General features: G+C 38.4%; 1 protein-coding gene across 1 annotated transcript in view; it reads left to right on the forward strand.

Moving 5' to 3' along the window:
* The window catches only part of Dora (zinc finger SWIM domain-containing dorado), a 119582-nt gene that overhangs the window by 99918 nt on the left and 1870 nt on the right, over positions 1 to 17794 (forward strand). Inside the window, exons 2-19 of the mRNA XM_011501932.1 lie at positions 1836 to 2087; positions 6062 to 6240; positions 6983 to 7293; positions 8625 to 9057; positions 9313 to 9564; positions 9655 to 9960; positions 10627 to 11170; positions 12818 to 13002; positions 13083 to 13259; positions 13533 to 13719; positions 14152 to 14278; positions 14364 to 14520; positions 14898 to 15097; positions 15309 to 15825; positions 16011 to 16139; positions 16237 to 16447; positions 16720 to 17042; positions 17557 to 17661. Of these exons, the coding sequence (XP_011500234.1) occupies positions 2045 to 2087; positions 6062 to 6240; positions 6983 to 7293; positions 8625 to 9057; positions 9313 to 9564; positions 9655 to 9960; positions 10627 to 11170; positions 12818 to 13002; positions 13083 to 13259; positions 13533 to 13719; positions 14152 to 14278; positions 14364 to 14520; positions 14898 to 15097; positions 15309 to 15825; positions 16011 to 16139; positions 16237 to 16447; positions 16720 to 17042; positions 17557 to 17661 (4386 nt within the window). The 5' untranslated portion in view covers positions 1836 to 2044. The remainder of the gene's footprint in view (positions 1 to 1835; positions 2088 to 6061; positions 6241 to 6982; positions 7294 to 8624; positions 9058 to 9312; positions 9565 to 9654; positions 9961 to 10626; positions 11171 to 12817; positions 13003 to 13082; positions 13260 to 13532; positions 13720 to 14151; positions 14279 to 14363; positions 14521 to 14897; positions 15098 to 15308; positions 15826 to 16010; positions 16140 to 16236; positions 16448 to 16719; positions 17043 to 17556; positions 17662 to 17794) is intronic.

Consider the following 17794-nt stretch of genomic DNA (forward strand, 5'->3'; position numbering starts at 1 on the left):
ATGTTCACGTCAGCCATTCGCGTTCAAATGTCGTATACTCAATTCATATATGTGAAAAAGGCGTTTTGGCGTGTGGTGATAGTAATCAATTGAAAAGATCTTGCAGTAGATAAAATTGTAAATCTTAATTTTTTTTTTTTTTTTTTTTTTTTTTTTTTTTTTTTACGATAGTCAAGAGGAAATAAATTAATTTTGTTATAAAATTGATTGATAAAAGTATTCGTATTTTAAATTGCGATTTTATGAGTAATAAAAATAAATTGCGCATACTTTTGAAAAGCATGAGTTCCCTGTTTATAGAATTAAAAATAAAATTGATTACACTAGTAGGATGTAAATTATAGCTATTTTATAGTAATTATATAATATTTTTAATTTTATCCCATTACAATTTTACTCTCCTGTATTTGGCGATGAGGTCAAATTAGAAGGAAATAACGAAAGTATGTTATTTAAATTCGACTAGGTAAGGATCGCTATTGAGTGCAACCGGTTGGCAAGATCGTAGTGTGTGCTAAGCATGAGCAGGAAGAAAAAGCTCATTTAACGATTTTAAAATACAATTGCTCGAGCATAAGATAAGAATGAAAATATAGGCACGTATGTAACCTTCGACTTTCGTTAATTACATTTCGTATGCATATATATTTTTATTTTAAAAAGGGGTGGCATTCCATTTATATAAGCGCGCGCGCGTGCGTATGTGTGTGTGTCAGAAATGTTGTCATTTGATTTATCAACGAAGAAATTTATACTGATTTTTTATATTAAAATGAAAAGTTGACGTTCATATTATGGAGTCCTGTTTTTAATTAAACTCATGTGAAAAGTGTTTTTCTTTTTTTTTTCTTCATTTTTTATTTATTTTTTTTTTATTTATTTATTTATTTATTTTTTTTGTTTTATACATGAAGAAAGAAGTGATTTCATAAAAGATAAAACGAAATAATGTGTATATTAAAATGAATGGTTATAAGTTTTTTTTCTCACGAAATCAAGTCCCTTTTGTAAGCAGTTCTTAGCGTTGTTTGGAACTTACTTTGTTGACGCTTACTTAAATAATAATACTTTTTAAATATTAACAATTTCGCTACTACTCATATCTCTATAAATGATAATAAATATCATCTCATAATCAATGAATTTGGAAATAATTTAAAAAAATCATTTTGAAGCCAAACACGTTCCGAAATAGTTTATTAAATTATTTCCTTATATATATATAATGCATACAAGGATATAACGTTATTTTAATTTACATCGAAAAGATAGAATAAATCTATTTTTATTTGCATTGTTATTTGTAAACATTATTCGAGCTTGATGTTATAATTGAAATTTTCAAAGAAAGAATGTCTACGATCTTCCCGTTATTCGTATTATAAATGTTTTTGTTCGTTATAATTCGTGCATAACATAGTTAATATCTCCCTTAATATTTCCCTATATTAATTTATAAATTAAAATACTCTTCCGTAACAATGTTCTAATATATTTTCATGCATTTATTAATAGTGCGCTATTGAAAGATCCAGATTGCAAGCCGTACAAGAAATAATTAAACTTCTTAGGTCATAAAGTACAGCCTTTCAAAATCGAGTTCGGAAGCATCTGCTCGTATAATCAATCCTTCTTGTTTAAGCCAATTTCTCGCAATAATAAAATTCAGCTCACGCCATTTTAATGTCTTGCCATATGTAAAAGACAGGCACGGAGACTCGTTGCTAACCGCAATTACAGCGACGAAAACATTAACCATTTATTTAGGCGCACGTTTGAGTGGAAAAAGCCCGACAAAGGATACTAATATGCCGGGAATTTAATTAAATTTGCAGATGGTGTGAAGGTTCCGACGCTGTGCGAACTCGCGGCACGATGTGTTGCCTCCCACATACCGTTCGAGCTCGTGGAGCACTTTTACTCGCCGGTGCCGGAACAGCTTCAGCTCAGGATAGCCTTTTGGAGCTTCCCGGACAACGAGGAGGACATCAGATTGTACTCGTGCCTCGCCAACGGAAGCGCCGACGAGTTCCAGCGGGGCGAAATGTTTTTCCGCTCCAGGAATGTCAAGGATCCACTTCAAATTGGTCAGTCATCTTTAGTTTGCCTGTCATTTCTTCAACTGTCTTATTGTCTGCTTTCTTGTCTGTCGGCTTATTCGTGCCTGAAGACTAATATACACAAATAGCAATAATTGAAACGAATGTTGTTTCAAGGATGATAAAAATGTATACTGAACCTAGTGGGAGGTATATGGTGTTGATAGGGCGTATATGGTGTTGGAAAAAAAATGTATTTACGATTCATGTCATGTATTTCTTATGATAAAGTCGTATTTTTTTTTTTTTTTTTTTTTTTTTTTTTTTTTTTTTTTTTTTTTTTTTTTTTTTTTTATTGCATTTATAATGCTATTTCTTTATATTTTAAGTGTTTAAAATCTGTGTGTTTTATATATTGTACGAAGAGCCATGGAATTTAATTAATTTTATAGTCATTTGCATTAGCAAAAGAGAAAATACAGAATTTAAACGATGGATATTTTATTGTACGAAGTTCTTGCTAATCTTCTAATATAATTGGATTATAAATATAATGAATAGTAATTAGCATATTTAATATAAAAGCTATATAAAGATATAAAAAAAATTTATGTGAACGTTTCTGAAATATAATTGATCCATTAGTAAGTATCTTTCGCAATATTTTTTACGCACTTATTATGAAATCTATTGTCGTTATATTTATTTTTGATAATTAAATTGCTTAATTTTTAATTGTGATCAGAAAAATTTAAATGTCAGCATGATTTTTATCAATTTATTATTATATATTTCATGAGAATTCAATATTTGTTAATGAGTATTTACGAAAAGGAAAGTACTTTCACAAATATTTTGTAATATCACATATAATTCTTTGGAAAATAAAATTAAGTTTAAACATCATTTTTAGTAAATTAGTACACTTCATACGTGAATTTGTACTCATGTATTATCAAGTTATTTTTGAGACCTAAAATTGCTTCTTAATTTTTGGAATTTTTATATAATCTTTTTAACGTTTTTACAATTTAAATTAATGAAACTAACTTGTATAATGAAATTAGTTATAACGTGTGTTTTTGTAATAAACTTACAGAATTTCGTGTAGGCTAAGTAAATTATTTATAATATTCAGTTTTCAAACATATTATATAGATAATTGCACTATTTTTATAATAATCTCAACGTTAGATTAATTTCTGAATGTTTAATCTGCCTCTTAAGCCTGTCAGCCTACTTTTCATACTCATTGTAATGTTAAATACTTAATGAAACTAATATTAGATTAAGATGAAAGCTTATTACATATTTTGTTTAAAACTGTTTTTTATATACAATCGACAAATTTGTCACTAATTAACTTGTTCGTATTTTTAGTTAATTAGATATTTTTTAAAAATATAGAAGAAAGATAATAATTTTTTATCAAGTTCGAAAAAAAAAGACCTCATTCAGTACTTTCTCTTGTATCGTTTTATTACAATTTTTCAGCTTCTTTTAAAATACATACGAAATTGAGAATCGCATTTAAAAAATATATATAAATATTTGGATTGTTTTATATTAACTTCATTATATATAAAGTTATATACGTATATATGTTTTTAATATTTATTTGAACGAGCATGAAAATATAAATGTAATATACACATGAATTGTAGAATAATGGAATTTATGCATGAAAGATTGATTTAGTAACTTACATAAGAAAGATATTTACTTAATGATAACTCCGTCGATGTATAAATATAGTACAATACTCGCATAATAGCTCGCTTTTCCAACAAAAATATTTAATTTAATAATCCAAACATCCTGTTAATTAAAAGCTAAGCAAATTCCATTAGTAAATATTTATTGATAACACAAGGGATTTCTCCAGTAACGCATATAAAATCAATAAGATAAAATAATTTTAAAATAAAAAAATAAGATAAAATAGATAATATCAAAAGGATTGCTAATTATCATTTAAAAGTAAGTTAAAAAGTAAGTTCTTAAAAATCTGGAAACTAGAAACGACATATTTGATAAAGCTGTTTCCACTTGCGCTCTAATTCTTCCATTAAACTTGTCGTTTTACAATTTATTTCCTTAACATATTGTCGCTACGGTATCGCGTATTTTTAATTCTGCAAGCCAGCAGTTGAGCTTGAGCTTTCCCAATGGCTCGTGAGCTTTGTTTCTCACTTTTCTTACTCTCTGTCACATGCAGTATATTTATTTGTTCGAATGTACTCGTATGAAGACTTATATACATCTGGACCATCAATTATGGTATTATAAAGCTCCTAGTCGGAGGGGGGGCGGGGGTGTGGATTTTACCTTGAGTCCACTTAAAATTCACAATACGTAATAGTAGAATAAAATTTTTGTAAAAACATACAAGATTTGGTCGTAAAGGAATAATTGTATTAAGCGATAAAATGTAAAATGAAGAATAGAGCAAAAAGGATAGGCTGAATACTAAATTTTATTCCTTTTTACATTTACCGGTTCACGTGCATATAGCTTATAGTAAAATTAAAAATAAAATTATTTTTTACTACTAAAGTATGCAAAAATTCTGCTTGAATGCATATTATTCGTTTGAATATGGATAATGCTGGCACAGGAATACCTTTGCCAGTGCAGGAGATTACTTTAAACGATTTAATATATAAAAATTGCTAACTCTGTTTTTAATTTCAATTCTATGTCTGTAATATATATTTTTACAATTAAAAATATTAAATAATAAATGAATTCTAATTCATTTCAAAGCCATTCAAAATGTTTGCTGAAATTTCCGAAGCCACGAAATATGTGAGCCTTGTTTGAAAAAAAGGTATCAGTAACCGAAATCTAAATATCGGGCGGAGTAGGCAAAAATAATTTTCTTTCCTTCATTATTTTATGCTTTCCTAGAGAAAACTATGAACGAAAATGAGAGAAATTTCGCGTGGGTGCTGCAAATCTACGTGATTTTTTAATTTAAGTCTTTTAGTCCCTCGTTATACGGGCAAGAAACTCATTACTTTTAGCTATATTTCTGAAATTTTCAGTTTTAAATATACCGAGCAAAAAGCTTCGCTCCTATATTTTTCGTTTTTCCCTCTCATTAAACAGCCAACAAAAAGAATCAACTTCTCGCGAAGAAAAGATGGTTTTCAAGTTTTTTTAAACAACGCGAGAAATGTAAATTAGTTCTTTTTTTCTTATGCAAAATTACAGGACTAATTTTATTCGTTGTTTGGCTCATTTTTCCTAAAGCTTGAAGTATCTTTTCCATATTGTCTGATTATATTTAATTATTCCAATTCACGTGTAAAATTATATAACATTTATCAAGTTTCTGTTAATAATAACAATATGTCAAGAGACAGACGAGATGATTATAAAAAATGATGGCGGGGGAGAGAAAAAGTAAATATTATAAATTCACTGCAGTTATACGTGATTTAATTTAAGGATTTTATAATGCTCAGGTTTCAAATAGTGTTTAATGGAGCAGAAAATACTCTTTCATAAAAGCATCGACACAGAGTATTAATTTCTCGTTCTTATAAACACGCTGGACTAACATTAAAAAATAATAAATTGTAGAAATGCTCGTTAGAATGCTCGTTAGGTAGGAGGCATAAGCGAAATTACATTTAAAATGCGCTTAACCGTTTTTATCCATTCTCTATGCGTTAATTGGATGCCGAGACAATAAGACGAGCGCTTATTTAAATTTTCTATGCCTATTTCAATTATGGAATTTAAGAAGTAACGGTCAATATTGCCCTGTATATAAGTATGCATAAGCCGCATATACGTCATTGCACACGGCGATATTTAAATTGCCGAGCGATGATCGTCACATTAATCATGATTATCGTTCTCTTGATTCACATAATTTATTAAATTAAACATTCTTATTAAATGTCCATAGCTTTCGAGGATAGATCCATACGCCAAATATATGATAACTTATAATTATTTAAAGGCCTATTTAAAGCCAAGTCATTTAATGGTCATGCACCTTTCTTTTGCAGGCTTTCACCTGAGTGCCACGGTGACGGCCCTTATCGTCTCGACCAGCGGCTTCCGTGAGCAATACAACGTTGCGGTAACATTCGATCGTCGGAGGATCACATCGTGCAACTGCACGTGCTCCTCGGCCGCCTATTGGTGCTCTCACGTAGTCGCAGTATGTCTCCACAGGATACACATGGTAGGTGGATTCGCGCGGGATATGTGGTTTCCAATCCTCTTGTCAAGTCCAATAAGTAGCTAAACGCGGGGGCCGGAACGACTTGGATTATAATTGAGATCTCGAGGCAGACTAACTTATAACTTGAATTATGATTATTCGAGCTAATTAAAAACAAATTTTATAATACGTATTGTACGTGTATTTTTAATGTGTATGATGGCACTGAATTATCGCAGAGCTAGACAATCCATGGAACATTAAAGCTTCGAAAGTTTAATCACAATTCATGTCAAAAAGCACTGAAAATATTGTTGTTTAGTCAATTTATTTTTCACGAATCGCTTTTTTGTGCTATTGTATGAAAAATTGCGCCACTTGCTCGATTACGATCATAAAATTTAGCGGTAAGTTTATTAAGTCATTATATTATAAACGTTAAAATTTACTACGATATTTTGCGATAATGTCCATTAATACGAGCCTCGTAATTTATCTTTATTCGATAGATAAACAATTTATGTATTGAAGTTCAATACGCGTTAATGTCACAGGAGCGTCATTACGATCTCAAAGATTTCAAGCGTAGTTTAAGAATAATTCAGATCGACAGATTGAATATTGATCGGCGATTATAAATATCGTCCAAATAACAACAAAAAACAAGGATGCAAAATCAATAATGCGATGCACTCAATGGCATGGCGCACGTGGTGAAACCGAAGCACGCGAAGGGAAATAATGCTAAATTTGACTTTTGCAGCCGACACAAGTGTGCCTGAGAGCGCCGGTGTCCGAGTCCCTGTCACGGCTGCAGCGTGAGCAGCTTCAGAAGTTCGCCCAGTATCTTATAAGCGAGCTGCCCCAGCAGATCCTGCCGACGGCTCAGCGCCTCCTGGACGAGCTGCTGTCCGCGACGCCGAGTGCCATCAATACGTATTGCGGCGCCCCAGACCCGACGGCCGGAGCCTCAGCCAACGATCAGACATCGTGGTATCTCGACGAGAAAACCCTTCACAAAAACATCAAGAAAATACTCATCAAATTCTGCGTGCCTGCGCCCATCGTCTTCAGGTTGGTGGCAGCTGTATTTTCATTTTCATTTCATTCCGGCCTTAGCGGCTTTCATGCGACGTTATTTAATCGCTGAACATTTGCAGGAGCTCTGACGTGTTACGAAGAGTGCGATGCTCCCGGTTATCGATTCGTTGCACATAATACATACATTTTGTTTAGTAGCGAAATGTACACTGTTACGAAGTACATACGTAATAAGAGTAATAAAAATGTACGGTATTGCTGTTGAAAAAAAAAAAAAAAACTCTTTAAAAAAAAATAACGAGAAAAAAAACATGCCATAAATTTTTAAGAAATTTCAAATCCGTAGGTTACGGCTTAAACGATCTGCTCGATATTCCAACGTTTACCGATCACTTTCAAGTCGCAACAATTTAAAACTCGTCAGAATCGACGAATGACGGTTTCAATCTCTAATCGAACGTTTACCGCTGGTTATATTATAATTATAAAGCAAATGCGCCCCACTTTCATGCCCAGATTATAATTTTTTCACATGCTTCAGTGGCAGAAAGATTTAGTTAACTGTAATGCATAAACAACTTATATAAAGTACGTTTATTTTAAAAGTATGAATATTTTATTAGCTAGATAAGCTTCTTTCGAAAACGACAGATTATATTTCATGCAATTTAATGCTACTCTCAATCAACATTCATCGACCGAAATCCTTATCCTTATTTTATGATTATAAAGATAGAATGGAAAGTCTTTTTATTAAGCTTATTTGTTAGGCTTTATTAGACTTATCTTAGTGCCGGGAAAAAATTTTTAATGTACTTTGTATCTCAAAATTCAATGGAACGTCTAAGTTTTTTTTTTTATTCTTAATACCTTGTGGCTTATAAGGTTTTAATTTTTTAATCACATTTCTCAAAACTTTTTTTTCTCTTTTTTTTCGGAACTTGTAAAGTATATATTTCTAAGCGTTTGATTGATTCACTTAGATGGCTCGTGTAATTTATTTTTACAATCGAAGAAAAACGATCGCGATATGCTTCGAATGAGGCTCGCTGACAATTTAAAGGCTTTCTAGGCGTTCTAGGACATTTCTATAAAAGTAATACTACTTTTCATCAGATACTTATTTCACGTGCCTAAGAAGTCGACATTTTCAATACGTACACGCACGCGCGCGCGCGCGCGTATGTATTGCATGCAAGTATTCGTAGCCAAATATCAATAATTTGAGACTCGATGACAGTCGTAAGTCGTAATCGTACAACCAAACCCAATAAGCTCAATACCAATATGTGCCGTACAATAGTTAAATCACAAGAATACACGACGAGTCGAATACACCCGATTGACCACTTTTATTTATGCAGCGACGTGAATTATCTGAGTACAACGGCACCGCCAGCGGCTGCCGAATGGTCCTCCCTCCTGCGGCCGCTGCGCGGCCGCGAACCCGAGGGCATGTGGAACCTGCTGAGCATCGTTCGAGAGATGTTCAAACGTACCGACCGCAACGCTATCCCCCTCTTGGAGATCATCACCGAGGAATGCCTGGCCTGCGAGCAGATACTCGTTTGGTGGTTCAACACGAAGGTCGCCCTCCTCAACGGCAACAGCTACGGTGGCGGCAAACACGGCAATATGAACAGCAACGCCCACGCATCCCAGCACGCCTGCTCTTCCCTCTGTGACGAGATCGTCATCCTTTGGAGGCTGGCCGCCCTCAATCCCGGGCTTTCGCCCTCGGAGCGCGAAATGCTGCACGGTCAGTTCACGGCCTGGCACATGAAGACCATCGACAAGGTTCGCTTATCATTGCCTTCACATGTGCTCGCCGCTCGAACTTTAGCATCAATCCTACTTACTTTTGGCCTTTTACTCAAAAGGCTTCTACTTGATTATCTCACTTAAATTCTTGCATGCCGAGCAGCTTTATAATTAAATACAATGTGCTCGCTCCACTTTACAAGCTCCCTTTACAAGCTTCACATTCTTGTTTATTATATTTTGTCTCGTAATTTAACTATCTCTCCCATCCTCTCTTAATCAACGCAACAGCTGACCAAGGTTCGAGGCACGCCGGTCTATCAGAACGCGCACAATCGAAACAATGGAGGCGGTCAGAAGGATTCACCGAAGACGAGCTTCGAACTCTTCATAGGCTTCAAACCGGCTCTCGAAGCCTGCTACCTCGACTGGGAGGAGTACACGCTACCCGGTATTACTTATACGGCTAGTAGCAATCCCATGTACCATTGCCCGTTCACGTGTTTCCGACATACCGGTGACACGAGGACGGAGGTTAACCAGGTAAGTGGATTGGCAGGAGGAGCAGCGAATGAAGCGAAGGAAGTACACTCGCCGAATCGACACTCTAATACGTACGTCATTGGCAAACAGGTGAATTCGAGCTCCGCGGTGCTGAATTGCCAACCGCCGAGCTCCCATCATCATAGCCGAAGGCAAGCCTGCCTCGTCGAGTTCAGCTACATGGACCGCAGAAGACTGAATCACCGGTACTTCCCAGGACTGTGCTCACGGGCAGGCGGAGCCGGGGCCGGGGGTGGCGATGGAAATCGTAGCAGCGATAGCAGCGAGGGCTTCTGCGAGAACGACGGCGACATAGCGGACATGCCAGAGCTACCGGTCGTGCAATTTAGGCGCGGCCTCAGTCAGATGAACAATTGCTGCGACACCGATTCGCAGGTACGATCTCGCCCCCTTTTTCTCCGTCGTCTTGAGCCTATTGCTTTAAAAAGGTTGTGCGCTAGCTTTGGATTTTTAATCAAACGGCTGGAATTATCGTGGAGGGATGTCGATGTAAAAACAATTACTCTTCCAACGTGAAACGCGTTTCATCATAATGTTCGAAATCATTTAAATCATCCTCGAGTCAACCGCGTTTACTTTCAATTTTCCAATGCAAATATTGAAACACGGAGCAGATGAATGTAGTTGACAAAAAAAAAAAATTAAATTAATTACCGATCACTGTATCATCTACTATGATAATACACGTTATTTGATGATAATGTTTATATATTTGTTATTTTACCGGATAAGGGATCGAATATTTTAACATTAGCTATATACGAGATAGGCAGTTAAAACAGAGTAATGTAATTAAGTAAAACGAGAAATAGAAGAAAAGCACTAGAAGAAATAGAAAAATTAAACATAATTTCCAATAAAAGCCTGCAAAATAATTGTAAATATAAAGGAAAGTGCTAATTATCATATTAATGGATTATTCCTTTCACATTATCCGTGCACTAATTAAAGGCAGGTCGATAAGGAAAATGATGTCTTAATATATAATAATGCATATTATAATACTCGACATTGGGTGACATGTTTGTTTATTTTATTAAGGAGGGTGGCGGCAGCGAATCTTCATCGAACAGCAACGTGATTATGAAGAAGTCGCATTGTTCGGGTCAGATACGTTCGAATGCCTCCTCCGAGAGCCAGAGCGACACGAGCGATAGCAGCATGCAGAAGTTGGCGAGCGACGGAAAATGTAGCGGCGGGGGCGTCGTGGTGCCGTCGGTGGCCTCGACCGCAGCAACGACGCCCGGATGCTCCAAGACGTCAAGCGCGACAGTCTCGGCATCGACGTCCGCATCCCCGGCGGTCGTCGTTACTAATGGCCAGGCCTCAGCGGCACCGGTCGCAGGAGCGGCCACGACGGCTGTCGCCACGCCGGAGAAGAAGGAGGGTACCTTTGACGGAGACAAGGATCCCTCCAGGAGGCCCTCCAAGGACGAAAGCTCATGCTCGAGTAGCGACAGTCCGTCCGGCGACGAATATAATGTTTATTATTATGATCCCAAGGCGGCCGTGAATAATGCCACGGGCAAGGATCCGAAGGTCGAGACGCATGGCTCGACGACTGCGAACGTCAGCATCATTTTAGGTACCCAATGTCATTTCTTATCTTTTCAATCATTTTTTGTCATTTGTAAGACCGGGACCATTGTGCTCGATACGATGCTATTGTGTATTCTGTAACGTGATAAGTTTTCCTTTGGCGGACCAACGAATTATAAAATGAGACTTGATGCGTGTCCTTGGTAAAGGGTTCTTCTCGTTAATTTTAATTTCGTTGTAAGCCGATTGCTCGATAATAAGGTATTGATTTTTGTTTTTGTTTTTTTTTTGGTTTTTTTTTTTTTTTTTTTGTTTTTTTTTTTTTTTGTTTTGTTTTTCTGCACAATTGCCGCGATGCCATTAGTAAATACGAAATATGATATTTCACGGACGTGAGATTTTATATGTTTCGAGTCTGTCACGACGTTATTAATTGTCAGTGTCATTCATTATTAACATAGAGTGCGTCCATTGCTGGCAAAATATGTTATTGCTTTAATTACATTGCCTGCGCGTCCAAAAAGGCACGGCCCCATGTTCGTTCCAATCGGTTGATCAGATGATACTTGGAGAGAGCCGAGAATAACAACGTACGATCTTCCGTTAAAGCACTCCGATGGCAGCATAATCCTCCCTCTCTAAGGGTCAAGAAAAGATAATAGAGGGGACGATTAGCGAGTCTTGGTTCCGTAACGATTTCCCATTTTTAACCTCGATAACTTCGATAACCTCGATAACCTCGAATAGGGATTTAGGTGCTAGCATGCAACTAGCTAGGAGCAACTCGGTGCTCGCAGCGATTTTCCTATCTCGAATGGAAAATTGACCGTTTAATACCCTGAAGCAAAATGGTGGCGCTACAGTCGTTTCTTAATCCCCACTCCAGGCCCCTTATAGCCGAATCCTTTTCACCACCCCTCTCCTCCTTCTTTTCTCTTAATCGTCGTCCCCTATCAATGCTCCTTTCTCTTTATTTTACGCCCCCTTCTTCTTTTCGTAGGGAAACAGGGCGTATGGGCGTAGGCCACGGTAAGAAGCCTTTTCAAATGTCGAAAGCTTTAGACTCGCGAATAATATTAATGCGCAATAATAAGGAATGCCAACTTACCAGATGACGTTTCTCGATTAATAGTATCGAGTTCCATGGTGCTCCAAGAGCCGCATAATGCAAGAGCAAAGTGTTTCTTTATTCCCAAACGACGATTATTTGGAAGCCAAACATTAATCCTAACTGTCCAACAGAATTTCTTCCAATAGACCGCTATTATTATGCGGGATAGCGATAGCAGCTTATCTCATGCCAATATCCAATAAATTCTCCTTCGTTACTTGCAAGCGTCGGGACTCCCACGTTACTTTCGTACGTCCTTCCTATTTCCCGACGCCACGGCACTACTAAAACGAGCTGCTACAATAGGCACGCGTAGTTCGTTCGTAAGGTATATTTAATAAATCAGCCGCCAGCTTTGTAAGATAAATACCATGCAGTCATGTTAATGTCGCACGAGCATTGATCCGTACTCAATATCAAGAAGTAACAAATCGATTAAGCAGAAGAAATATTGACTATTCACAATAAATAATAAAGGGGCATCGAATGGAGTATCGCACGTCCGTAGAATATTTTAATATTTATAAAATTATTTGCTATAGTAAATGGTATTAATACATTTTTTGCCTCTTATAATAATAGGTAATCTTAAGATCGCCAAGGACCCGTGGGACATTCTCTTTGCGAGGGCAGAGGGACTTTACGCTCACGGACATACACGAGAGGCTTGTATTCTCGGTGTTAAGCTGGCCAAGGAGCTGCTTGCAAATCCACCGGATCTCATGATCGAAGTGCCTCCTATGCCCGTCAAGGGCAAAAGGAAGAAAGTAAGTGCATTCGGCTATTGTCAATTAACGCGATAATCGAAGGCTGATATTAATGAAGCACGATGAAATTTTTTCTTCAGCAACAAGTGAATCCCGCCTCTCATCAGCTAACCTGTTCAGCCTCGGCAACCCTGGCAAAATGCGGTTTCCTTTGCACGGTTCTAGCCGAAAATCCAGAATATTATAATTTGGCCTTCCACGTCGGTCTATTTGGTTTAGAGATGGCTAGACCACCCGCAAGCACCAAATCGCTCGAGGTAAAAGTCGTTTTGTATTAAATAATTAGCTTGTACCACTTTGTTAAAGCGTGCCTGGCTTTATAAAATATACATAGTTTTTTTTTTTTTTAACCGTTAAATCCTATCAATTCAAAAGCAGTATTTATTTCGGTATACAAGTTTCTTGACAATTTTCAATATTACTTCACTTTATTGCCTGCTTAATGTAAATAAGGCACGTTTGTTTAAAGTAAACGCTAGATTAATAAATAATGCGGCTTATTTTAAAATTCAATTAATGTCTATTTTCAGGTGAAACTGGCTCATCAAGAAAGCGAGCTCGTGAATTTACTTAAACGCATACCTTTAGGAGCCCAACAAGTTGCGATGCTCAGGATAAGAGCAAAACAACTTCGGGACGGACTTCTCCGTTCAAGGGGTCATGCTCTTCTACCAATAATGCTGGCAAGCTTCATCTTCGATGCACTTAATATGCCAAGTACGAGTATACTAATAATGATTATTATTACGTAGCTTTTGTTTACGATTAGAGAAGATTATACGGTGTCTGTGTATCCCTATAATCCTCGGACTAATGATAAATGATCCTGTTTTCAAGACTATTTTACAGCACTATAATTGTCATATAATATCTCTCTCCACTCCACCACCCCCTCCCTCCATCCCTCCCTCAAATAGACATCCCAATTATGATTATCATCATAATAATAACAATAAATAATAATAATAATAATATTAATAATTGAAAATAATTGAAAATGCCATCATGTGGTATCGTTTTGAGAAGGATCGTGTTGTCGAGAAAACAAGAGATATGATGACGGCGCTTTAATTAATGTTTATCGAATGCAAAGTGTTGATTAAAATCATTGTTAACTGATTAATTATAAGAGCGGGGAATGATTCGCAGGAATTAGACCGTTCTCGGAGATAGACGAGAACTTGGGTTTTGATGCGGCGGTTGCAGCACTAGGATTAAAGGCGAATGTAAGCGAGGCAGATCATCCGTTACTCTGCGAAGGAACTCGACGTCAACGGTATTTTAACGCAACATTCCTCGCCATATTTACTTTCTCGCTTCTATTCAATGACGCATTCACTAACGTTATAATTCCATTCCAGAGGAGAACTATCTATAACACTCCTGGTCTTCTATAAGGACGAACCTATGAAAGTTGCAAGAATTATGGATAAGCTGCTGGATCGAGATGTTCATCAATTAATAAAATCACCGATAGTGAGCAGTTACTACAGCTCGAATCCACCGACGAAGAGTCAGGTTGGTATTTTATATCATTAGATCATTAATAGCGAATAATAGTCGGAAAGTCGAATTAATGTCGAATGACACCTCGCGAAAGTAATTACGCTCGTTCGACATCCATAATGAATGTTGAAAGAGATGGGTTAACGTCGAGAGCTGATTCGCATGATCAATCGGTGAGAAAACTTGCCACCAAGCGACTTTTCTCAAATATCGCTACATACATCCCCGATCCTCTACCTACCTCCTCCCCGACCCCGCCACCACTCTCGCCACCCTCCCCGCTCACCCCTTACCATGTCCCACTCACATCATCCGATATTTCCATATCACAATCGCAATGCCAATATTAAGTCCGTAAGATCGTAAGCTTAACAAGAACGAAATTTTAGTTATCGAATTTTCGTCGGGAAAAGGCGTGCTCTTCGCCGTTAACAGGTCCAGAGGCGTCCAGCTCGAACGAGGGAGTCCTGAGCGCTAATAGCCGGCCCCATAGTAGCACTAGCGCCGAGCTGGAGACGAGCATGAGCACATTGACCGTACAGCCGCAGCCAGCCCAGCAATCCGTCTCAACCAGGACGAAGGAGAACAGGTAGAGACAGCACTCGCGTGCTCCATACGCGACTCTCCTTACGGAAAGACATCGTATCGCTACGTTATTAGTTGCATCGATAAAATTCACGTCCCTGTTATTATCTGCATCATCATTGGGTATAAAATTTTAGCGTAGTGGCGGTACATTTTCATTCCGTAACGGGGCCCTCGCTCCAAGGACAACGCTACCACTCATTAAAAAATTTCAGCTCATCCCGGCACAGGTTCAAGAGCAAGCGGGCGTCGATCGCGAAACCATCGATCCCGAATCAGCCGTCGGAGGCTGGTGCCCACTTTATGTTCGAGCTCGGGAAGACCGTATTGACGAAGGCCGGGGGCAACAGCTCGACGTCTCTGTTCACTCAGGCCTCGACCAGCCAGAATCATCACGGGCCCCATCGCGCCCTTCACATGTGCGCCTTCCAGCTTGGTCTGTACGCTCTGGGCTTGCACAATTGTGTCAGTCCGAATTGGCTCAGCAGAACGTACTCGAGCCATGTCGGCTGGATCACGGGACAGGCGATGGAGATCGGCGCACCGGCAATTTGGTTCTTGATCGACAGCTGGGAGGGACACCTCACGCCACCCGAGGCCGTCAGCATTGCTGACAAGTCGAGCCGAGGCAGCGATCTCAATATTGTCAGGGCTGCCGCGGAACTCGCTCTCTCCTGCCTACCTCACGCTCACGCCCTCAACCCCAATGAGATTCAAAGAGCCATTCTACAGGTACGCATCGACTAATTTTTTTTTTTGCCGAGGGATGCGCACGACGAATAACATCCCATTGCACTCATTGTCCCAAACCGTATGATTATTGTACATATATACGTACATGAAATCTGCACATTGTGTACACACACGCATACACTTTTAATTAATTAAATGCTTATTGTTTGTTATTATTATTGCAGTGCAAGGAACAAAGCGATCTTATGCTGGAAAAAGCCTGTATCACCGTTGAAAATACGGCTAAAGGTGGCGGAGTTTATCCAGAAGTCTTATTCCAAGTTGCAAAGTATTGGTACGAAATGTACTTGAGGGTAGGTTGCAGATTTTTTCACCATTCTCAAGTATATTAGCCTCGAGGTCGCGCGACGTTCACGCTTATAATCCGCATAAAATTTGCATTTGTCGCAGCACACGCCCGGGGGAGAGCAGCAAGACGAAATGCCCCATGACTCTCTGCAGCTGGATGCCAATGGGACATTAATGGTGGAACCCTGCCCTCCCGTCGATATAGCAACCGGTCAATTGATGCCAGGTCAAGCACAAACGGTCGTCGTGACAAGCGCGCAACCTCCGCCACAACCTTACGTGCATCCGGCGATAACGACGCTGGCTCCTTTGGGTGAGAAGAGTACTTATGAATGTCAATCTTTAATCAATGACAGGAATATAAATGACCGCCGCGCGTTTAATACACTTGACAAGCAAACTATGTCCTCGCGACTGTCGTTTGTCCTCGGTATTGGCTCTTTACAAATTGCCAGCCCAAAATAATTGGCCGTATTTTCAGCGTGAATCTCTTGCAAGGACAAGCTGGCCTCGTTGATATGGACGAGACCCAATCAGTCAGGAGTATTTGACAAGGAGAAATACAAAGCCAATATACTGTTTCAGAAGTTGGTTTACCGTATACGGTGAGCCCGTATAGCTTCGTTCACCCGCATCATCAATTCCCGCATCAGCCGTTCGGTGGTCCGATGCCCCCGCATCGCGTCGCCATGCCGCCACAGCCGCCCAACATGCAGATGTATCGCGCCTATCCACGTCATCCGGCCCATCCGATGCATCATCCGCAGATTCCGCATCATCCGCCGCAGACGCAGCCCCCGGCGGTCTCGCAATTTTACGCGCCCCAGCCGACCGTCACAACCGTCAATGTACATCCGCCCCCCGGCACTCAACATATGTTTACCATGCAGCAGCCCGTGCCCATTAATGTAATCACTTTATTCTATTTTGTTTGTTTGTTTGTTTGTTTGTTAATTTTAATAAAATAACTGTTTTTCATTTGAGTATATCGAGTAACAATTAATAGGAAAGCTCGGGACCACTTTTATTCAATTACTATTTATTCAATCGCTGCTTTCTCCATTTTTTCTCTCACTCACTCTCTCTCTCTCTATCTCTCTCTCTCTCTCTCTCTCTCTCTCTCTCTCTCTCTCTCTCTGTTCTCAAGACTGTTTTACTTAAATATTTACTCAAGCGACCAGAATCTTTGTAATTTGTTATCGCGCGTAAGTGCGTAGCGTAAGAAAAATTTATATTAAAATGGCGCGAATGACTTTAACGATAATGATAATTAAATGGGCTGTTCTTAACCCTATGCTTCAATGTCTTGGAAAAGTAAATTAAATTACAATTACCGTGCAAGTGTGAGCAAGCTCAAACTAAACATGACACTCAAACTCAAACAATAATGACACTAATTATTGATTATAATTATTATCGCAGGTACAAGCTGGCATTTCAGGACCAATGCCCGGTCAAAATGGCTTGCCTGGTCCAGCCCTGATACAGGCACAGCCTATCATGTCAACCGTCCGCACTCAGCCACAGGTAAATATGCCAATTCAAAGCTTATCAGCACTTTAAACGAGCATCCATCTTTTTTATTAAGATAACACCATCAGTGTTCTTCATTCGGTCATTAATTACAATGAATGAAAACTCAAGCGTATTGCCGGGTGAC

This window comes from Ceratosolen solmsi, unplaced genomic scaffold (assembly GCF_000503995.2).
Source record: "Ceratosolen solmsi marchali unplaced genomic scaffold, CerSol_1.0 scaffold23, whole genome shotgun sequence".
NCBI classification, from domain to species: Eukaryota; Metazoa; Arthropoda; class Insecta; order Hymenoptera; family Agaonidae; genus Ceratosolen; species Ceratosolen solmsi.